General features: G+C 35.7%; 1 protein-coding gene across 1 annotated transcript in view; it reads right to left on the bottom strand.

Annotated features, from left to right (window-relative positions):
* Positions 1 to 25,180, bottom strand: part of LOC149801912 (unconventional myosin-IXb-like) — a 333,412-nt gene that overhangs the window by 288,109 nt on the left and 20,123 nt on the right. Inside the window, exon 2 of the mRNA XM_089956299.1 lies at positions 16,832 to 17,845. Within this exon, the coding sequence (XP_089812425.1) occupies positions 16,832 to 17,716 (885 nt within the window). The 5' untranslated portion in view covers positions 17,717 to 17,845. The remainder of the gene's footprint in view (positions 1 to 16,831; positions 17,846 to 25,180) is intronic.

Here is a 25,180-nt window from a genome sequence, read left to right as displayed (position 1 = left end):
AATAGACTCTTCCAGGGCCGGATCGGACTGATCAGCCATCTCCAGACAAACCCCAAGTGAATCGATGACATTAAATGGTCCTCATCATCATCACTAAGGCCAGATGTCAGCATAAGCAGATTATGATATAACAATGCCATGTTAGGGTGCTTTGTCCATATGAACAAAGGATTTGTTTATGTAACAATAGATTCCACTGCAATTTTATATCCAAGTTTGCGTTAAGGTGCCTTTGAACTTCTCAACTCCAAACCCAAGCCTGCATATACAATTTTAAACAGCCAAAAATGTTGTCACCAAAAAGATCACCAGATGGTATATTTTGTCAGCAATAAGGGGAAAAAATTGCAATTTGCGACATTGGCGAAGCCCAATGCGATCCATGTCTGACTTTTAACTTTTCACCCCAAATCAGTTTCTTCCTTACCCCAAGTGCAAGCCTTCAACAAAGTTTGGTCGGCAATGAGAAACAGGGACGGTTGACTGACTGGAAACTTAATTTTTTTGGCCTTATAAACAAAATTGTTTACTGTAGCAATATAATACTGCATTTCATTTAAAAGATGATTTGATTTAAAATTAGAATGTAAAGTCCATACATTTACAGCTAGAATTGGTTGATCCTGTACTTTGAAATTTAATTGACCCTTACAACAAAAGAATGTCCCAGAAAATCTTGTCCTGTTTGATCAGGTCATGGGAAATGACTAGCTTGAGGACAGAAAAGTTTCAGTACTTCACATGGTTTTACCTCTATATGACTTGATCCATCATGTATCCTCCCCTATACTACTTATCCAAATCAAATTAAAGCACTAGCTAAAATTACAATCCCTTTTCGTCTCATTGTCTCACCATTCAGTTTACAGCAAACTCTCAAACACTGACCTTGAAGGTGTTCCTCAAGAATAATATATGGCCTTTGATCCTTCGTTTCAGTGGTCATCTTTTCTGAGAACAGATGGCAACTTGTGAAATTACCACTAGCCCATTGGTCCTATGCCAGCTAATTTTACAGCGGAATGGCAAAGTAATGAGTAGTCAGTCTGTCTGACAAGTCATATTTTTATAAATATCAAATAGAATTTAATCAATAAAGTTTATTTTTATCATATTAAAAGAAATCTGGAAATAAGTAATGGTGAATTGTTATTAATGATTGTTCACAAATCTAGAGCATAGCCACTTGATTATCTTGGTGAGAAGGTAAATGACTCACATATAGCTGGCAAACAGATGTTTGCAACTCCAGATAAAAAAAAACTCTTCCATGCAATGTCTAATGACAGATGCTACTTAAAATTCCCAACGCCAATATGTGGAGGTACTTGGATGCCTCAAACCCAACATTAGTAACATGTCTGAGAGAAGCATCTCAAATGAAGTCGAGTAAATAAATACATGCAGGATACATGCTATGATCTTGACAGTACTGTTAACTGTTCAGCTGATTGAATGCAGTTGATCAGTTCCAGCTATCCACTATTAATTTCATCGGCAGCTGTAATTTGGATACCAAAGTATCATCATGGTGAGTTTGGCCAAGTTCTGATGCTGTCATTCATGACATGTCAATGGATGAATCCTCATTCATGTTCCGACTATGATTCATAATGGTCATCAGAAGCAAAATCATATTCTGAAACCCATCCTCCTTATAATGTATGTAAAGATCTGGACTAGGTGTCCTGATCAATGAACAGAGGCCATATTATGCTGTGTTTAACAACATTTATTACATTAAGAAATAAATTTGATATAAGATATAAATATCTTCTATTGAATTTCTCTTCATCTTTTTATTTTAAAATATTATTTGTCCTTGCCAGATGGGCACCTTAGTACTAAAGAGTGCTTTGCCAGAATTATACCTTAGTAGTAAAGACTGCTTTGCCAGAATAACACCTTAGTAGTAAAGACTGCTTTGCCTGAATAACACCTTAGAAGTAAAAACTGTTTTGCCAGAATAACGCCTAATAGTAAAGACTGCTTTGCCAGAATAACACCATAGTAGTAAAGACTGCTCTGCCAGAAGAACACTGTAGTAAAGACTGCTTTGCCAGAATAACACCTTAGTAGCAAAGATTGCTTTGCCAGAAGAACACCTTAGTAGTAAAGACTGATTTCCCAGAACAACACCTTAGTAAAGACTGCTCTGCCAGAATAACACCATAGTGGTAAAGACTGCTTTGAAAGAAAAACACCTTAGTAGTATGGACTAATCTGCCAGAATAACACCTTAGTAAAAGACTGCTTTGCCAGTATAACACCTTAGTAGTAAAGACTGCTTTGCCAGAATAACACCTTAGTAGTGAACACTGCATTGCCAGAAAAAAAAACCTTAGTAGTAAAGACAGCTTTGCCAGAATAACACCTTAGTAGTAAAGACTGCTTTGCCAGAATGACACCTTAGTTGCAAAGACTGCTTTGCCAGAAAAAACCTTAGTAGTAAAGACTGCTTTGCCAGAATAACACCTTAGTAGTAAAGACTGCTTTGCCAAAATAACACCTTAGTAGTAAAGACTGCTTTGCCAGAATAACACCTTAGTAGTAAAGACTGTTTTGTCAGAATGACACCTTAGTAGTAAAGACTGCTTTGCCAGAATAACACCTTAGTAGTAAAGACTGCTTTGCCAAAATAACACCTTAGTACTAAAGACTGCTTTGTCAGAATGACACCTTAGTAGTAAAGACTGCTTTGCCATAAGAACACAGTAGTAAAGACTGCTTTGCCAGAATAACTCCTTAGTAGTATGGGCTGCTATGCCAGAATAACACCTTAGTAAAAGACTGCTTTGCCAGAATAACACCTTAGTAAAAGACTGCTTTGCCAGAATAACACCATAGTAGTAAAGTCAGCTTTGCCAGAATGACCCCTTAGTAGTATATACTGCTTTGCCAGAATAACACCTTAGTAGTAAAGACTGCTTTGCCAGAAAAAAACCTTAGCACTAAAGACTGCTTTGCCAGAATAACACCTTAGTAGCAAAGCTTCCTTTGCCAGAATAACACCTTAGTAAAAGACTGCTTTGCCAGAATAACACCATAGTGGTAAAGACGGCTTTGCCAGAATAACACCTTAGTAGTAAAGACTGCTTTGCCAGAATAACACCTTAGTAGCAAAAACTGCGTTGCCAGAAGAAGAAAAAAACTTAGAAGTAAAGAATGCTTTGCCAGAATAACACCTTAGTAGCAAAGACTGCTTTGCCAGAAAAAACCTTAGTAGTAAAGACTGATTTGCCAGAATAACACCTTAGTAGAAAAGACTGCTTTGCCAGAATAACACCTTAGTAGTAAAGACTGCTTTGCCAAAATAACACCTTAGTAGTAAAGACTGCTTTGCCAGAAAAAAACCTTAGTAGTAAAGACTGCTTTACCAGAATAACACCTTAGTAGTAAAGACTGCTTTGCCAGAAAAAACCTTGGTAGTAAAGACTGCTTTGCCAGAATAACACCTTAGTAGTAAAGACTGCTTTGCCAGAACAACACCATAGTGGTAAAGACTGCTTTGCCAGAATAATGCATTAGTAGTAACGACTGCTTTGCCAGAATAACACCTTAGAAGTAAAGACTGCTTTGCCAGAATAACACCTTAGTAGTAACAACTGCTTTGCCAGAATAACACCTTAGTTGTAAAGACTGCTTTGCTAGAATGACACCTTAGCAGTAAAGACTGCTTTGCCAGAATGACACCTTAGTAGTAAAGACTGCTTTGCCAGAATAACACCTTAGTACTAAAGACTGCTTTGCCAGAATAACACCTTAGTACTAAAGACTGCTTTGCCAGAATAACACCTTAGTACTAAAGACTGCTTTGAAAATACTGCTAAGAAAAGACCTAAACACAGGAAAGAGATAAAAGATTTTGTGGGTGAAACTTGTTTTCTGCTGGCATGAACAAGACTGGAAAGGATCAATTATTTCCATGAACATGTATTTCTAGAGCTTCTGCCATGCAGTGTAAACATGTAAAGCCAGAAATCTTAACACTTTTCAATCTAGGTTAACGCATAAAACCAAGACATATCAGACCATAAGAAAAAAATGTGAAGCCTAAGCCCTAATTGAAAAGAGAAAAGACACCATCAACAACAACTAACTCTTCTCATCATCCTTCAAGACTTGTTTGAGAACCTGATCAAATAATGTAAATCTTTATCAGGCCTGACTGGAAATGACTATCAATAATTTCATATTCTCAAGTCGGTAAATCTGCTTGTTGTCTATCCACATTTCAAAAGCAGCCCTGTCATAAACTAGTTACTGGGTGAAGTTGTGGAGTATAATTTTCTGAATGAAATAATCATTTTTTTTTTTAAAGAATTAATCTGAGAGAAAACTATTGATGCACAGAAGGAATCTCACTGTACATTTAGTAACTAAGTGTCTCAGTGTTTTCTTTTTTTCTTTGCTAGCACTTTTTATACCTAATTTGAATATATCTTTTTATATTATGTTTCACAATTATTAATTTTTGAAAAGTGTCCTGCAATAGCCATTTAAATTTCAGGATCCCTGCTACCCCATGTATGAAAAGAATCAGAAATTTTGAAATGATTGCAACCACTGGAGTTGTCTTTATATCATGCATCTGCAAATTTTAAGTCATGAAATCAACTGTACTACTGAAGTTATTTGAGACTTCTCACTCTCTTCTCTTATCAATGACTTTCAAGTCACACCTGCAACCTCTTATTATACAAGTCTGAAGAAAAAAAATTCTCTTAATTTGTTCTTTGGATTAGTCTTCAGTTCTGCAAATACAAACTCAACTGCATCAAAACTATTACATTTCCCCTCTTGCGGTTCAGGGATATAGAACAGGCCTGATGTGCCCTCTTGCTTGTCAAAGGCAACCTTACTGCCCTGGGACATGTCTCACAATGATGATCACAATGTGAAGGCTTAGGATGCTTTAAGGATTTTACCCTTTTTGTGCCCTATCTTTGGTCCATCTGTCCATCCATCCATCTCCACACCCTTTTTCTATGTTGATACCTATTCTCAAATGCCAAAACACCTGTATTATGATTGGTTGAGTTACATCTGTGCAGAAGAAAATAACACAAATGGCTACTTTTATTTAACTACTTTTCACACGAGATAAAATACTTGCAATGATTATTAGTGAAACATATAACAAATCAGAAATTTTTTAGACCGACACCTGACCAGAAACCTGTATTTATCAGAAATCAGACTAAGGGCCAATCGAGGAAGCAGTTCTAGCATTCTGACTGAAAATTCTACTTACTGTTATGTACTCACTTATAAGCAGAGTCCAACTTTAAAAAAAACACAGACCCTGGTGTGCCATCATATAATGCACCAACAGATCAGGTTCTATGTTGTTTGTTGTACTGATTACTCCTAACAAACTGCATAGACCCAGCTCTGCTGGAACATTAAGGGACAGCATATCTGGGTCTGTGCAGTTTGCAGTTTGATTCGACTTGTAAGGAAGTATATATGGTAGCTATAATTCACATGAAAATTCAAAATATTTGAAAAATGTATCTACCACTGATGAAAGAATCCCATACATCTGCAATAAACTTAATATAACATTGTCTAAACATCACTGTAATGTACTGCCAATAAACTCAATATCACTGTTGAAACACTGTAATGTACTGCAAACAGACTCAGTATTCTGGTAACAGTGCTGTAATATACTGTTATTTCATCTATTTTTGTGAAGCTCATTTTGTAAAGAATAAATTATCATCAATTCTTGAAATTTGTGGGTTGGGGCAGGGGACCCTATTTTTGGTACACATGGGGAAACTGCCTGTTGAGTCTGAAAATCATGATTTATGGCAATAACAGTATTCAATAATTGGTACCCTATAAAAAAAAAAAAGTTGCTAAATTAGAGTATGTTTCAAGAATTAAAAAAAATAAAGGAAAAATATGGCCGTAAACATTTAATTCTGAATCTTTAAAACTAATGAATGAAACCTTTATCTGCTGTTCCTATCAACTTATGTGGCATAATTTTCTAATTATTTAATGTAAAAGTTTTAAACTCATTAAAGTTGTTGCAGGCATTTATTCTTCCTCATACCTGTGCATTAGTTACATCACTATGAAATGATGAACTCTGTTTAAAATTAAAACAAAATGAGTTTTTTTTTTAGGGAAAAATGAAATGGCTAAATCTTCCACATACAGCCCACCTGCATGCTAACTAGCTTCTGATGGCTAAAAACGAAAATACAAAATAAAAATATTCAAACTGATCAATGTGCATGGTTGAAAAGAATTCAGATGATATTGTGCAATTGTGGCATTGTAAAAGTTTAATTTCAGGACTTCTGTTACTCTCAACAAGGAAAAATGTCACTCAAAACAAGAGGCCCAAGTGAACCTGATAACACACACTTGGGTAAAAGACATATATAAGTTTGCAAAAGCAAATCTGTAACACATGGTTCCCATGCTTTTCTAAAGATAAATTTCCAGGTCATTTCCAGGGGTTTTCCTGGATGAAATTACTTTTTTCAAAGTTCACATACGACCATTACTGAATGGAATTAAAGAACATTTTAGATTATAAAACATGCATTTTCTAAATCTAAAGATGTTTCTCTTTCAAGACTCTCCAAAAACATCAAAGTCTGAAAAGATGATCATGTACAAAACCACAAAATGTATCACACAAAACAAGTTAGATTATATTCCTATAAATTTATTTCAATGTACAGAATAAAAATTCTAACTTTATTTTGCTGCATTTGTTGCTAGGTGGGAACAACATAAGGAACATAAATTATGTTTTGTTTCCTTTCAAACCTTTAGCAATATATATATATATATATATATATATATATATATATATATATATATATATATATATATATATATATATATATATATATATATGCATATATATATATATATATATATATATATATATATATATATATATATATATATATATATATATATGCATCTTACAGAAAGCAAACAGTTCCTATTAAAGTATATATAAAAAAACAATAAATGCAAATAATTAGAATCTTCTCTTGTAATGAAAAGAGTTTAACCCTGAATTTATCTGTGCCAATAAAATCCCAAACAAGATTATTCAAACAACCTAATCTCCTTCAGACGATCTGGTTAAAAATCCATCATTTAAAAAACATTTTCAAAAGGGTTGATTTAAATTTTGACAAAAGACTTTCAAAATTATATACTATTGTATAAACAAGGACTGAATTTTCTGTAAAATCAACTTGTCTTCTTGTAATTCATTAAAAAAGTCCCCAAACCTGTATTGATACAGGGGCTTGTATCGTTTTTTAATATATAAGGGATGACAATTTATCATTTTAGCTCTGTGATTCAACAATCTGGACTACGAATTTGGCTTAAAACGAATAGCAGTCCGTTTTCTAATCCAAATTTCCTCTGAATATTCCCACACAATTTTTATATTTGAACATTTAGGTTGGGTTCTGGGGTCATTGCAACTGCATATAAAAAATTTGGATTTGCCGCCACCATGCGGTAGTGACATGGTGGTCGCTAACCAGTGGGCCTAGAGAATTTAAACTTATGTTATATCGACTCAAACCTGCACGAAATTGATAGGAAAAAGATTTATTTTCTCAGAAATGGCAAGTATTATAAATTAATTGTTATGTCGTTAATCTGCTGACAGACAAGATGAAACTATGGCATAAATGAAACCTGACACAGTACTTGCCATTTGCATTACTAGTCACATGACTTCACAAACCTCAAATGATGAAGTCGGAAGTCCAACAGTCACATATCAACAACAAACTCCTTTATAATGTTGTTGTACAGAAATTAAATTATATTACATGAAAGTCGGTTACTGTTTGTAAAAACCAGCAATCTGGCCAGTCTGATTTATCAAGCAGAGAGTACATGTCAACGTGGTAGTCACATGATACAACAAAACTCCAAAAGTTGTTCTCAGAATATATAAATATAGAGATTTTTGTGTTCATTCGTTTTTTGTATTTTAACAGCATTTTAGAACTTTTAACTATTTTCTAGTTGAGGTGTACCTTACAAATGGTCTTGAACGATTTTTATTTTGTTTATTTAAATGATTAAATTGTTATATGGGGGAGGCTAGTAATGTTCTATTCTATATCTCTGCTCAGATCACTCCTCATTCTATATCTCTGCTTTGATATCTACACATTCAATCCATTAATTTTGTCATTTTAATATTCCCTCGATCTGACCATGGTTGATCATACATTAGACAACAATAATCAACCACTAAATGGCAATAAAAATAAAACCACCACCACAAAAGTTTTTCTGGTTCATGCTAAAATGAAAACTTGGATAGGTTATTTGGAATCCGGTTCTTTAAGTGAACCATGGTTGCATGACCCAATATATTCCTTTGAGAAAAGAATGTCAGATTACCAAAAACACAATGTTTTATGATAGATATGCACTCTGTATTATTACTTAAATAATTTGCTCTTGTCTGATGTAACTCTGAACCAACCATGAATAGCAAACAGCACACAAAGGTAGACATATTTGAATAATGCCTTTTCGTCTATGTGTGTAGTACGTGATAAAACAATGAGAGAAATAGTAAACATCTAAATAGGCATGATATCTAGTTCTGTTAACTATGAACAAAACATGAAATCCGGTCATACCACAACATTCAGAATATCCAGAATTTATTTTGCTAGTTTAACAAAGAAAACAAAGGTAGACCTTGGAAGAATAATATGCGATTTTCATGGTATTTGGATAATTTTTTTGCATACTTATTGAGAAAGCAGCATGAATGCCTCAATTGCACATCCAAACTCAGACTGAATTCAATCCTGTTGATGACGACACATATTATGTAATACCAAATTAAATGCTTTCCTTGTCTTCTGCTTTCTTTCAAACAATAATTTTATTAAAGTGCAATCTTACCTTGAGTGTAATAACTCAGTCAAAAAAATATATTAATTTATTCCACACTTGTCAACACTGACTTGCAAGGGAGGGTTACATACATGTATTTTCAATTTAAGGTGCAGTGAAATAATGTCACTAAGTGTGTGGGCAATTCTATTTAACACAGGGAAAATAAGAAGCTTTGAAAACTGACAACAGCAAATGACTACCCTATGTGTGCAAATCTACTCAGAACACAGATGTGAAGACCAGAATACTGTAATCTTACTAATTCATTAATTTCAGCAAGGCTCCATTTAAAAGATAACAGCTTATTGGTTACCATAATAAACTCTGGCTGGTGTAGCAAACAGTAATGTTGGAACCACAAGTTAAATGTATGATCTTCAATAGGTTATTCTATGTGGGTCTCTCTTAACAGAACATGTGTTGATGATGTAAAAAAAGAAAAGAATCATGAAGCACATTTTTATGGGAAAGGAAATACTTCAAACCCCTAAATAACTTCCCATTCCACTCATAAACTTCTAAAGTAAAGAGTTTAGGTTAGATTGGTACATTAGAATGTCTGTTAAATTAGTTTGTACATTTCCTGTGGACTAAATAATCAATGGCATTTCCAGCATGTAAACTTAAAAGAACAGAAGAAAATTTGTGGGACTTGAAGAATAATTAAGCTCTGAAGGCTACTTTTGTGTTTACTTTAATACTGTAACAGAACAAAAAACAACCAGCAGGATTTTTAATGAAAGAAATGAAATAATCCTCATCTAATGACTCAATCCTGGTTTAAGTCTCACCTGTAACTCATCCTGGACTTAAGTATTGAAACCTGTCAAACTACAAAGTAGGCTTTTGAAAATCAAAAAAAAGAACATTTTAAAAACATTTTCACATCTGGAAGTTCTCTACCCTTCAAATTTTTCTCAATTGTCAGCTTTCAATATACTGTAGATCACAAGTTTTTTGTGAGACCAACAATACTTGTGAATGCCTCCCCAAAGAAACTATATTCACTGCCAAGCAATAGACAACAATAACATAATAACCAAGAAATCTGAAATTATTTTTAGATGCTTCCTGTATCAGCCTATTTACCAAGTTTGATCAAATATAGTTTCTTGAGTGATAAAAAAAAGTTCAACCAAGCAGAAGCAAGATCACCTAATATATGTATATACTGCTAACAGTAACACTTATGGGACACTGATGATATAAGTACATTTACCAATATTTGATCCAGCTCAGTTCAGAAATACTGAATGATGATTGACATTGATGATATAAGCCTATTTACCATTATCTGGTCAAGCTCAATTTAGAAATAGTCTCTATAATGGTGCAAAGCTCAGACAATCAGACACCTGATGTCCTAATACTCATTATCAAACTTGTTCATGATCTTGTCAGTATCAGCCTATATTCCAAGTCCAATCAAAATCAGAGTAATCATATGGTCTGTGTGTGTGTGATTTGGATTTTTTAACGTAGCTTTAACAATTTTGCAGTCATATTGCTACGATGTCTGCAGTGTGGCAGTTTATAGTAATGTCTAGCACTGGGGCATCATGCCGCAGACATGTAGCATGATGTCCCACCTAGTCACATTATTCTGACACCAGGCCGACCAGTCCTAACACTAACCTCTTAATGCTGAGCGCCAAGCAACAACTGTTAGTACCATTTTTGTAAGTCTTTGGTACGACTCGGCTGGGGATCAAACCCACAACCTCCCGCATATCATATGGTCTCAAGAGTGGTAACAAACACATGCAAGAACACCTTGATATGCATAGACCTTGCTCATTATCAAACTGCATTGGATTCTGATGATGTAAGCTGTTGCTCCAAGTTCTATCAAAATAAGTTTCAAAAATATGGAACTAAGCTAAGCCATTATGATGCAAGATCATCTCATTAATTTATGTGGATTTTGTTCACTATATGTTTTCTTGATGACATAAGCTTTATTCTATGTCTGAGCAAAATCTGATCAGAAATATGGTCTGTCGGAAGAGTGATAAAATGTTAAGCCAATTAGATGCAAGAACACCTCATTAGTGCATGTATGCATAGATCATCCAAGAATGACAAGATAAACACACATTCCAAGTTTAATTAAATCTGGATCAGAAACATAGCTCCCGAGTAGGAGCAATTATTGACAAAGAGAAACAATGTAAGAAGGACCATACTGTAAGCTCATGTGGCCTTGTAACCAAGAAACCTAAACATACAATTGTATAATTAATAACTACATCTACATTTTTCTGCAACCTTATAGCAGATTTAAACTAGTTACTATATATATTTAATCTACAATGGGAGGTGAGAATTTTCATGGCCACTGTTCACTACAAAACGTTATCTTCTCTATCCTAGCGGCAAGACACTACAAGTTTACAAGTTCACATTTTATGTTTTGCTTACAAAGACATTTTCTGGTGAATGCCTCCCCCAAAGAAACTATATTCACAATCAATAGACACCAATAACATTATAACCAAGAAATTTTAACTTATTTTTAGATGCTTCCTGTATCAGCCTATTTACCAAGTTTGATCAAATATAGTTTCTTCAGTGATAAAAAAGTTCAACCAAGCAGATGCAAGATACAAATAAATCTAAATACCATCCATACTTGTGTATAAATGAAGTACAGCTGCAAATAACACACCCTCATCAGCCATAGTGCATTGGCAGATCAAGGTCTATGCTGTTTAACTAATTATTCAAAGCAAAATGCACATAACCAGATCTGCTGGTGCATTATGTGATGGCATACCTGGATCTGTGCAGTTTGCAGTTAGGCTCAAACTTTATATGTGAGTATATATGGTAACCAAATACATGGAAAAAGACTGACACCTACTGTCACCATTTATTTATATGGTTATTAATTTTTCTGCTTCTGCAGAAAATGACATTTTGTTAGTACCTGAATTCATGGAAGGGCACTGGTCATCATTATTTTGACAAAAGAAGCATTGTTTGCTGCATCTCCATATTTTAGAATCTGTAGCAACCAGAAATCCAAAATAATGTTATCCAAGAAAAATAGCAAATTTACAGTAACTGCTTTAAAACTATGTTGCAATGATAAAGTGGCATCTTCCATAAAAAGTGTCTGACACTGGGGTAAAAATATTAAATCCACAAAATATTCACAAATCAAATGCTGATTGTGTTTGGAACCATGCTGTAAGCATTCCTTTCAGCATAAAAAATTACCAATGTTTCTGTTTTCATGCTTCAAAAAAGTGGTCAGTCAAAATATTTTTTAACTCATTTCTCCAACCCCCATCTGCATTACTAAAAGTGTAGCACAGATGCCTGACATAGCTTTTATTCCTTTGAAAAAAGACCTTGTTAGAATTAATCAACAACTCAATATTAGATGACAGTTAAATATGAACTCTTACATGCTGTATAAGTATTTAAATAAATTGCATTTAAATGACATACATTGCTGTAAATCGAAAGCTGACCAAGATTAGCTAATAGGATGCTAATACAATCAATATATTTTATAATAAATGTTTACTAGTTAATGAAATGTCCAGTAGGCACTTCAAAATAGTATAGGCAATGGTAAAATCTTAATGAGTAGGATGTTTAATACCATCGATTCTCACTTATAAGTCATCAAACTGCAAAGAACAAAGATCCTCATCTGCAACAGCATGATGTACCTGCAGACTAGGGTATATGTTCTTTGTTCAACTGATTACTGCTAACAAACTGCAGAGACCAAAATCTTCCAGTGCAATATGCACTGGCAGAACTGGGTCTGTGCAGTTTGCAGTTGGAGGCAACTTGTGAGTATATATGGTACAAATATCTATGAATAAAACAAAATCAGTACTGGTATATATAACATGAAGAATATCCAGAATTCCCTTGTAAAATTGTTTTTAAAAAATTCTTTTCAGAAACATATCTTGCAGTGGCTGGCAAACAACATGGTCATTTGGGAAACCAGTAAAAAGGCTATTTTTTAATACCTCATTTGAAGACCTAGTAAACTGAAATGTATAACTACACGGTAGGTAGATACATGAACATGCAGGTTTTGGTTACTTATCCCTAATTAACATTACTACATGTATGTTTATTATTAAGAGGAATGATTGGCAAGGGTTCTGAATGAACAAGTACCCACTTAAGATAGGGATTTTTAAAGGTTTTAAAGGTTCACCAAAATGACCAGCACTACTAAGTGAAACTCGTGTGTGTGTGTGTGTGTGTGTATGTGTGTGTGTTTATTTTACTTTCACCCCACCCCACCCATTACAAGCATACATGTACAGTGCATGAACTAAAGTACAATCACCATCAAACCGATTTAAAACAATCCACTGTTATTTTTAATTTTAAACACACAAATCATGTTGTAAAACTCTACATTTTTTGCAGTAAATATCAAGGATAAATGAGATTTTGAACAATTTTCAGTAAGAAAGAATTCAGCAATCTCATTCATATTTAGAGGACTTTCTTGTAAATAGTTAACTTCCACTGTGTGACCCATTAAAGTCATTCATACTCTTTTAAAAGCATATAATTCCCACATCATTTGTATTTCATTATTAAAACTTTAATTATTTGTCAATGTACCACATTATACTGTGACAAGGTACACCAGTTCACACCTAACAAAAATTAGTCCACAAAAGCGCTCGCCTTTACTGATCATTGCCATTTCACGTCCACTTGGATTTGATTCCTGGACTCCATTGTGGATATGTGAGAAAGCTTACCATCAGCTTCCATGGGTCAGAGGTTCTTTCTACACCAGTTATACTGGCCATCATGTACACCCTATCTTGCACTGAGAAATGGTATAAAACCCAAAACAACAACAACAAACACCATGAAGTCTTCATTTGCATTAAGCAATTCTCAAACAGATTCAGATGTGCTACTTGTTTCATAATTCCATGTAGGCATGTATGTATATATATATGTACATACAAAGCATAATTCTGTTGAGAATTAATGCAAAACTGACACATGTACTTTTGCTACATGTATTTGTACAGTATAGTATGTACATTAAATTGAAACAGCCTTAGCCAGCATCTACTTAACATCCTATGTGAATGTGGTTTTTATTGATTTCTGCATCCAGCACACCCTACTCTCTCTCTCTCTAATGTAAACAGGTTGCTTCAAAAAAGATGCTACAAAGTGGTTGTGAATTTATTGTTTATATTTTATTGATTACATCAAGGCAGTATGAAAAATGCAGATCACATAAACAGATCAGATTTATGGTGTTATGTAAAACATTGGTAACATAATGTACAGTTAGCACAGGTATGTGTCCTGTAGTCTGAGACTGCATTCTCAAAAAATTTACACTTCATATATATGAGAACAAGATCTGAATTGGTATTTAATTTTATTATTACTTCATGAATATTAAAATGTCATGCAATTTGAGAAATCTACATTGACTATCAGCTGATCTTTTTAAAATTTCCCAGTACATTTATTTCATTACTATACCATTTTTCTCATCAAGACATAACACTGACTGCGACCATTAATCCCCTTCTTGAAACTTATTAATCTCTGAAATCTGAATACTGTGGTGTCACCGTGGTTACTGTGGTATAAGAAACATAAAAGCAATTTTTAATCTTAATCTTTTTCTTTTTCAACATTCATGGTAATTGTAACTACAAGACACATTTTCATTGGAGCTAATCATTTACTCCAAATGCTTTAAGACACAGAGTTTCATGTCTCATCAAAATACCACAGTGATAATATTGTAAAGGGTTTAAAGGCACATCAGCACAATCCTGCCTATATAGTGCCAATTAAAAGGATATACAAAAATGTCACCTTATTTCTTAACCACACAAACTAGTAGGCCCATAAAAATAAATAAATTCAGTTTCAGTTTTCCTTCCGAGGAAATTCAAAAGGGATATTATAAACTGAATTCACATTAGTTTCAAATATTTTAAATTGAAGTAAATATTTTTAAGCCAGGAATAAAAAAAAATTGTATTTGGCTTTAATATTGTATCTTAATCTATACATGTAGTGTTGGATATTTAACAGAGGAAGTACTTATCACACAGTGTCAATATCGGAAGGGTGGAAATCCTAGTTGCTGCGGTCCACATTATTATTAGAATGTATATGTAAGGCTACATACTTAACTGGCTGGATATAAGTGACCCAAAATACTGATACAACTTTCATTGATAACATGCATGATACAAGGATTGTGGGATACTAATGTGATTGCTAGACTCCACAGATAATTTTAAGTACGTAATACTTGTTATCAGTTTTGATAAAAATACATGAAAACAAGCTTCATTTTGAACACTCAATACTTTTGACAATTCATGCACACATGCCAAAATATTCCAAACTTCAAAATTAAAGCCAACTTCTTAGCATCTTGAATCTGCATTAATCTGCTTCAAATTTGCCTGATGTAAAGCTAGCTACAAATATGAAAATACAGCACCAAATCAGCTATAAACTGGACTTGAAAAATTAAAAAAAGGGAAGAAAAAAGAGGAAAGTGATGGTGGTTAATGCTTTTTTATAGATAACTGTTATCTTGGGAGGGGGAGGGGGTGTCAATAGCTATTAAATGCAGACACTGCAGTCAAATTGTAACTGATATCATAGTGAATATGTTAGTTTTATCACTGTTTCATGACAGACTAAGGATAAGCTTAGATACATACCAACAAAGCCTGGAGAATTTGTAAAAATAACAAGTAACAACTCATGCTTCAAATGTCACTTAAGTTACTTTAAATGAAGCAAATCTGAATGGAATTTTCTGTAAGCTTTCAGTTCAAAACTGCATTAAATATTGATGACATGTGCAATGATATATGAATGAACATAAAACCATACAATTTCTTAGACCTGACTCTTAATTTAAAAGCTTCAATTAAATATTAACTGCTTCAAATAAATAGCACCGCTCTGGTGGCCTAGTGGTTAAAGCATCTGCCTCGTATGCAGGAGGTTGTGGGTTCAAACCCTGACAGTCATACCAAAGACTTACAAAAACAGTACTAACAGTTGCCTCACTTGGCACTCAGCATGAAGAGGTTAGTGTTAGGACTGGTCGGCCTGGTGTCAGGATAATGTGACTGGGTGGGACATCATGCGACATGTCTGCGGCATGATGCCCCAGTGCTAGACATAACTATAAACTGCCACACTGCAGACATCGTAGCGATATGACTGAAAAATTGTTAAAGCTACATTAAAAATCCAAATCACACACACACACTCATACAAATAGCAAGAATATTTACCTATGTGTATTCATTTCAGCAAATCTGGATTGTAAGTTAACTAATGAAGGCCATGGAAACAGTTCTCCAAATATCTCTGTGCATGGAGAGATGAGACCTCTGTACACAGAGAAAGTGAACTCTTTCTTGAAAAGCCATTCTCTGTAAGCCATAACCAGAAGCAACCTGTCAAGCACCAAAATATCATACTTTGACCATCTTCTTCCCACCTGTGAGCAAAGTCCTTTTATATGGACAAGGCTTACTATAGACAATTCAGCCTGTCACAGCTGTACCACATGATATTGCAGGCTCCCTCCAATGTTGGTTTAGGGAGCAGTGGTGGTTCAATGGTTAGCATGCTGGAAACAAGGCCGAAAGGGTGCGAGTTCTAATACTTACCATCCGAAAAAGCCTGGGTCAGCTACTATGGTGTGTCCTTTGGCAAGGCCCTTCGCTCCAATTGCTTCTGCATTCAATAACCAACTTAGGCAGCTGTGCAGTAAAAACCAAACCAAATGTGCTGGTTTACCCTATGTCATTCACAATTTAAGCAATTTGGTATGCAGGATGTACTCTTAAAAAGAAACCAAGGAATAAATATTTTTTTAAAAACCTCTCTCTCCACTCACCTCCAGAACTGGCCCAGCACCAAGAATAGTTTGTTCAACACCACTTCCATGGAGTCCTTTTTGACTTAAGGCTGTTAAATGATGTAATAACAAATTCGTACTTTCAGTTTTCCCTGAACCTGATTCTCCTGATATCACAATACACTGATTCTTTTTCTTCCGTAACATGGTGTGAAAAGCAGAATCTGCAACTGCAAAAATATGAGGTGGAAGATCCCCCAGTCGTCTATTATGATACATAGTGACATATTTGGGATTGTAAATAGGAAAAAATCTGAATGGATTGACTGCAATAAGAATAGATCCAACATAGGTATAGATATTGGAATTGTAGAATCTGGCCTTGATGTTCTGCAGCAAGGTCTTTTCATTGAGATCAGGTAAATTGCACAGATCTGGATATTCCTTGTTGTTTGTGGGAGGAACTAAGAAGTTAGTAAGAAAATTATCCACAGGGTTGGGATCTTTGTACTCTAACCAGGACGAAGTTCTTTTGGAATTTTCCAGATCCTTCCTTCGAATATAAAATCTGTAGCCTGTAACAAGGCCACGAACACTATCATATTCCATATTTGTTATCTTGGGCCATAATAACTGGACTCGAACAGGATTTTCAATGCCCTCCAGTCTTCTCTCTTTGCATAAATGACCTGATGACATGAAAACTTCAGCTAATTCAAAATCCACTGAAGGATGCAAAATTAACTTTTTACAAGCAGCCTTTACAATCTCCTCTGCTGTTGTCGTTTTCTCTGCTTCTATTGATGTGAACTCAAAATCCTGACTCAATGGTCCAGTGTAAATACGAACCATATAGGTCTCCATGCTCATCCGTCGGACGATGGAGACATTACTGGTTCGCTGTGGTGAAGTCAAGTCAGCCATGCTGTGTACATGTTCCTAAAGTCTATAAAAATTTCCCTCTAAAATGCTTCTCTACAGTCTTTCTGGCTTCAAGTGCAGCCTCATGTTGTATTATCTGTTTGACAGCCGTGAGAGAAAATCCTAGGAGAACTGCAGAAGAAATCAGAAGATTTAAGTAAGTTTAATACTCTAGGTAAACATTTCTTGCTACTTAAGTTACCATTACTTTCTGCAATGCATATAAATCAGTTATGTACAAAATCAAAAAGTAAGTGACCACACTTGGGTTAAACCACTGTTGCAAAGCTGTAAAAGCAGTATGTAGTTATCAGAAATGAGAATTACTTGATTCATAGTAAATACAATAGGTGCATCACAAAGAACCTTGCTCATTACAATTTGCTTGATATGGCTTTTAAAACAGTTTCTCTAAGAGACTGACATTCTATGGGTCATAAAGGATTTCTTGGGATCATTTCTTATTTTTAACAGGTGAGTGATGAAACCATCTCTGGTATTCTTTAGTGATAACACGATTTGATTATAACCTGCAAATCTGGTGACTATGCTGGAAAACAAAATCAGCACCACTTTCACATAGGATGAACTAGACATACAAATTCTTTTAGTGAAAACCCCATGTCAATATAAAGATCGATTCAGGATAAATAGCGAAAACAAGGATTTCAAGCTGGTTGTTGTAGTAGCCATATTGGCTACAAGACCAGCAACATTTTCATTTAGAACTAAGTAAATATTATAATAGATCTTTTGGTAAAAACTCATGCCAGTATTCCTATCCATACAGGAAGTGTGCTAAGCTGGCTTTTTATGGCACTTATATAACATTATTGACTATATAATTCCCTGGAAATGGCAGATGAGTACTTTTCCCAAGGACACACCAAGGCAGCCTATTTAGACTGTCCTAGACAGGTATCGAAAGCTGTTACCATTGGATTACAAGCCACAAGCTCTAGCAAATGAATTCACTCACTTCCCTCCTCCATTCACGTGCAGCAATAACTAGAATTTCAAGATGTTCGCCACAATGAATGTAAGACTGGCACCATTTTCAATTAGAACCTAAATATAATAAAAGGTGTTCTGGTGAAAACCCCATGTCAATATGATTTTCCATTCTGGAGGATTGGCAACAAGATTTTTTAAATGGCTGCCATGGTGGCTATACTGGATGCCCAATTGAAACCATTTTCATTCAGAACCAACCAGAGATTAAAGAAGTGTTTTAGTAAAATGATAATATGACCATCAATTTTGGAGGAGTAACAGTAAAAAGATTTTCAAGATGGCCAGTGTGGTGGTTATATTAGATGTCTAAGCTGCAACATTTTCATTTAGGACCAGCTAGACCCTGGGATGAAAGTTCATGGCATTCCTCCAAGAAGATGAAAAGTAGAAATGACAAACATGTGCTAAGAGACAGACAGACAACAGGCCATCCCATAAGCTCTTCTGGTCTACGACCAACAGAACTAAAAAGGAACTTGAATTGACAAAAATTAGATGAATGGGAAATCAGAACCATAACTCATCTCTCAACTCTTTGTTAACATGAGTGTGTGTTAGGCCCATTCCCACTCATGAAAGCCTTTCATTCAGGTCGTTAGAGACATATAGTCCTACGACCTGACGGCTAAATTAGCAGTGCTCCTTGAGCACATAAATGCCTGGGGGATGTGACACTAATTCCTTCCCCCAGGAAAATTTAGCATCCCGCTGTGCGGGAATAAACCCATCGCACATGCCCTTCTGGGCGCACGTGACATAAATCCAATCAGTCAATTAATCAATTATAACCCATCTAAATGATGAAGCAGAATGCTGGAAAACCAACTTGTTCAAGGTCTCGTGTCACTCAGAGTCTCATCAATATAAAATATATAATAAAATCCAAAGTTCCTCAGTAAAGTTATGCTGCACATACCTGAGGTAGAATGAAGGCCAAAAAAGGGGCCACAGAGTTTGTAAATGATATTACAAAATGCTGATATCAAATTCAATCATGGTCTCATAAAGCTGGTTGGAATCCAACTGTCTTTGGTAAAGGAAAATTGCAGACACTAAAGTAAGAAGAATCAACCATCAGGGGCAAATGATGGCATGGAAAACTGGAAATTGAAAGATATTAAAAGTCTTATCAAATACGAAGCCGCATGCCAAATCTGGTTGAAATCCAATAAACTGTGGTCAAGTTATGCTGCAGAAAGCAAAGTTACAGCAGGCAATCAGAGGGCCTAACTCCTGCAGAAAATGTCCCCTGAACTAATTCAAGATCTCATTAATATAAAGTAAAGATGCATGCCAAAATTTAATTGAAACCTAACAATCCTTGGTAAAGTAGCACTGTTGAAACCAAAGTCTGTAGGATCATCAATCATAACTCAAAGACAATGTTGTAGAATGATGAAAATTGCACTCATTCCAATGTCTTATCAACAACAAACTTGGTCAATTTTGTTTGAAATCCAATTTGCCATAAAATTAAGGTACAGAAACAAGTTAGGACAACAGGTAATTAGAGGACATAATTCCTCTAAATAATGATACAGATGGCTAAAAATCAAACTCTGAGCAACTCATCAATATAGAGCTGAACATAGCTTAAGACCATTTTTTCCCCAGTAAAGTTATCTTGTGAAAACCAAACTAATGACAGATGCACAGGCTGACTACATTATTCCTGTTGGGCTTTGCCAACCTCACAGAGTGGTGCCCTAAATAAAAAAAAGAGATTATTACATGTATATGACTTCACATTTTCCTACTGTGCCCAGATGGTAAACTTAATTTCTTCTTGAAATTTTACGCAGAAGTTCTAGTCCTGGCTGGCAGACTCATGTGTACAATCTAATTAAAAAATCGTTATAGTTTTGCATCATTTCTTAAAACATTTCCTTTGTTATCCAAAGAACTTTCATTTGATGTGTGATGTGATTTGGATTTTTAACACAGCTTTAACAATTTTACAGTCATATCGCTATGATGTCTGCAGTGTGGCAGTTATAGTGATGTCTAGCACTGGGGCATCATGCCGCAGACATGTAGCATGATGTCCCACCCAGTCACATTATTCTGATACCAGGCCGATCAGTCCTAACACTAACCTCTTAATGCTGAGCGCCAAGTGAGGCAGCTGTTAGTATCATTTTTGTAAGTCTTTGGTATGACTTGGTCGGGGATTGAACCCACGACCTCCCGCATCTGAGGTCGATGCTCTAACCACTAGGTCACCGGAGCTGTGAACATTCATTTGAACAATAATAATAATAATATAGACTTTTTTTAGAGAAGGTAACTCAGTTACAGAACTAATCTACCTTGAGGCCTTCTATCTGTTATGTACAATAGATACAGTATATACAACATGACATAAAATAATTAAGTAATTTTAAAATTCAAAGTATCAAGCCTGGAACACATGCACAGGCATCTGTAAAAACATAAACATATGTAAAACACAAAATATCATCCTGCATTGAAAACTTCAACTATGAAAATGATGCAAAATTACAGAAAAGCACAATACATGTATCCTTCTTCCTAAAAACTCTGAATATTGTATTCCTCCAGTAATAGGACCATGCTAGATGATAAGCCCATTCCAGACATGAATTTTAGCAGCATTTCTGTATCTACAGCAGATGCTATATTTAATAAAAAGACCAACTTCACCTTTTAAAAAACTTATCGCGAAGACACCCCAGCTCAGCCTTTAACTGCAGAAATATATAGCAAGTATGACAGGATTTCCCCAAGATCTGTCAAAAAACAAATACTTAAAATTATGTTTATTTCTAAAATACAAGCCCATAATTTAACACATCTAATTTTCTTAGCAGCCAGAAGGATTAGTAGATTGAGAAATTTATTAGTACCCCTGAATCTTCCCTATCTGTAGACCTTCTTCATTAGCTGTCTGGTAGCATATAAAACTTTACAAGGCAATGGAGTACCAAAATTACGAAATCTACCAGTCCAACAGGAAATGTACTACCAGCAGCCTCAGGCTAGCAGACTACCACGAAATGCAAGTCTTTAGACCTGTAATACATGTACCAGATCATTTTAAGTACAGGGTATTTCTGTACAAAGAAACTCATTTCTGGCCACATACTGTATAAATAATGTTGATTAACCACAACAGAGATTCATGTCAATAATGATATTTATTCTATATACTACTTCTCTATCACAAATATACAGATATAATTTTCATTCTTTCACACATAAGCATCAAATAATCATATTTCACTATTGCTCATATCCATTCTGATTAAAATCAGACCTACACTGTCTTCAGTTAAAATCCGACAGCGACCGATTGTGTGACCTATGTTATTATCACCATAATCACTAATTGTATCAGCCATTCAGATGAATACTTTTGGAAGATGAGCAATGTGACCGAAAAGCATCAACGTGTGTCAAATGATTTGATTCACTTTCAGGTTTTTAAAGCTGCATTTCCAATGGATAATTCAAAGGTCACCAGAATATGACCCCTAATAGGTTATTAGCAAGTTTACCCAAAAATGTTTCTGGACCTTTTAGGACTGGGACATTTTTCTGTGTCTGCAGTGAGGCTTATGCTTATTATACAAATGATAATAGAATCAAGACTCAATGGATGAACTTTCATGTCATAAGACACCTGTTGTATATGCAAGTCCAACTGTCTGACAAATAATGCTAATAATGGATCAGACACTGCACAAGGAAATGATAACAACTTGGCATGTTTCCAAAACTTTTTAAACAGGAAATTAAACTTAAGTCCCAGTTGTGGCTTTTGTGTATTTAAATGAAAGATAAAAGGATCATCTTAAGAAAGGTGTCAAAACAAGATTTTTCCCACTTGCTACATGCATGTAAAAACAATAGATGGATTGCTGAATAAAAAAATGTTTACTTTTTCAAATGTTTTTCTTTTATTATGCAAATGTCTTTTATTTATTTTATTATTTATGATGAAAATAACAAAGTGATAAGCATCCTAATTCAACAAAAGTGACAGGCCTATATAGAATGGCAGAACAACGTTGACTCAGTCTCAAAACGTGATCGCTTCAAACACCTGCAGAGCAAAGCCCAGACAGAACTCCCACATTATGCAAAATAGCTGGTGGGACCACAAAGCCGATGAAGTCCAGCATTATGGCAGACACACGCAGCTCAAAAGAGTTTTTCAGTTCCCTGAAACATGTCTATGGACTGTCGAAAGACTGCAGTACCCCGCTAATCTCTAACTGATGGGACCACTCTGCTCAAGGACAAACAGAGTATCATCGAAAGGTGGAAGGAACTCTTCTCTAACCTCATGAACATGCACTCTACCACTGACTCTGCAGTGTTATACGCAACTGTCCCAAAGCCAACTATCTTGGTCCTGGACTTGCCCCCTACCACGGAAGAAGTCAAGCAAGTCATCAGCATGATCAGCTCTGGCAAGGCACCAGGCACAGATGGAATTCCTGCTGAACACTTCAAAAGCAGCTGGCTCTAAGGCACTTGAGGCACTGCACAATATCCTGATCAGCATTTGGGAGGAGGAGGAGTCCATGCCATAAGAGTTCAAAGACAATGATTGTCACCTTATACAAAAACAAAGGGAACAAAGTTGACTGCAGCAACTATCAAGGGATATCACTCCTGTCATTGTTGCAGGCAAGATTATGGTGCGTGTCCTTCACAACCATCTGGTCAGTAATGTCTCGGAAGCCATACTTAGGAGCATGATCAAACTGATCTTCACAGTGAGACAGATACAGGAAACGTGCACTGAACAAAACATGAACTTCTACGGTGTCTTCATAGACCTCACAAAGGCCTTCGATACGAATAACAGAGATAGAGATGCACTATGGGTCATCTTAGCATGACTTGGTTGCCCTAAGAAGTTCATTAAGATGATCAGACTTTTCCACGACGGCATGACAGGATTCGTTCTCTACAACAGGGATGTCTCTGAGCCATTCAACATTTCTAATGGTGTGAAGAAGGGTTGCGTTCTCGCCCCAGTATTATTCAACCTCTTCTTCACATGTGTCCTGAACCATGCTATATGTGATCTCCAGAATGGAGTATACATAATATACAGACTTTCACCAACTGAATGCCCGATCCAAAACAATGGGAAAACTTATTCTTGAAGCATTTTTTGTAGATGACTGTGCTCTCATGGCAAACATGGAAGCAGATCTCCAGATCATCATTACTCACTTTGGGGAAGCCTCGAGACTCTTCAGACTCACTATTAGTCTGAACAAGACAGAGGTACTTCACCAACCCATCCCAGGCACCATAACTCACCCACCCGATTGAGTCTATCGAAGACACCCAGCTGAAAGCTGTCGATCACTTCAAGTACCTTGGAAGCATCATATCTTCCGATGGATCGCTAGACAAAGAGATAACGGCATGCATCAGCAGCGCCAGTCAATCACTAGGACGTCTCCACTCTCGCGTGTTGAGCCACAGGAATATCAAACTGTCCACCAACATAAAGGTATATAAAGCAGTTGTGCTAACAAGCCTCCTATATGGATGTGAGACCTGGACAACATACAAGAAGCACATCAAGCAGCTTGAATGCTTCCACGCGAGAGCCATGCGCTGGATTATGGGCGTCAGATGGCAAGACAGAGTGACAAACCTAGAAGTGCTGGATAGAGCAGGCTTAACCCGTCATCAGAGCACAACTCTGGTGGATGGGTCATGTCATCCATATGGAGGAGTCTTGAATGCCACATCAGATTTTGTACAGAGCACTATTTAGGGGACACAGAAAAATTGGTCGCCTGAAGAAAAGATTCAAAAACTCCATCAAGGACAGCCTGAGATGCTGCTCATAATCTTTGACAGACCTCAAGTCCTGCACCAAGGATAGATCTGGCTGGCGCGCAGCTGTTCGTAATGGGTGCAAAAACTTTAACATGCAAGATATTCACAAATGTTTGGTCCATAAATGCAATGTGGAACTAATATTATCATGCAGAAACCATGTCTTCTTTCAGGCACAAGTGACCTTCATATTTGACCTTCTGACCCCATAATGAATAACCACTTACCTTATCTTAACTGCAAGCTATCCAAGTTGGATTTTGATCTGTGCTGTTAACTAATGCTATTTTGTAGAAACCATTGTCATTCTTATAGCCACTGTGACTATGACCTCTGACCTTTACCCATGAAATCCATTTGGGTTTTTTCCTGTCCCAAGTGCAAGCAATCCAAACAATATGGTAACTGTAAATGGTGTTGACTTAAAATATGTTATGTCACTTCTTTCAGTGACAGTGAAATTGGCCTTTTAATTTTTGACCCCAAAATCAAGAGGATTCTTCCTTATCACTTGTGCAGGCTATACAAAAAAATTTAGTCAACGTAGATGGTGTAGTTACTGTGCAAAAACCATTGTTCTTCTTTCAGTTAAGGTAACCATGGCCTTTTACCTTTAAAGCT

The sequence above is a fragment of the Sinohyriopsis cumingii genome, chromosome 4, assembly GCF_028554795.1.
Source record: "Sinohyriopsis cumingii isolate HCF-2022 chromosome 4, ASM2855479v2, whole genome shotgun sequence".
NCBI classification, from domain to species: domain Eukaryota; kingdom Metazoa; phylum Mollusca; class Bivalvia; order Unionida; family Unionidae; genus Sinohyriopsis; species Sinohyriopsis cumingii.
Note: the sequence above shows the minus strand (reverse complement) of the source record. Positions and strands in the feature narration are given on the sequence as shown.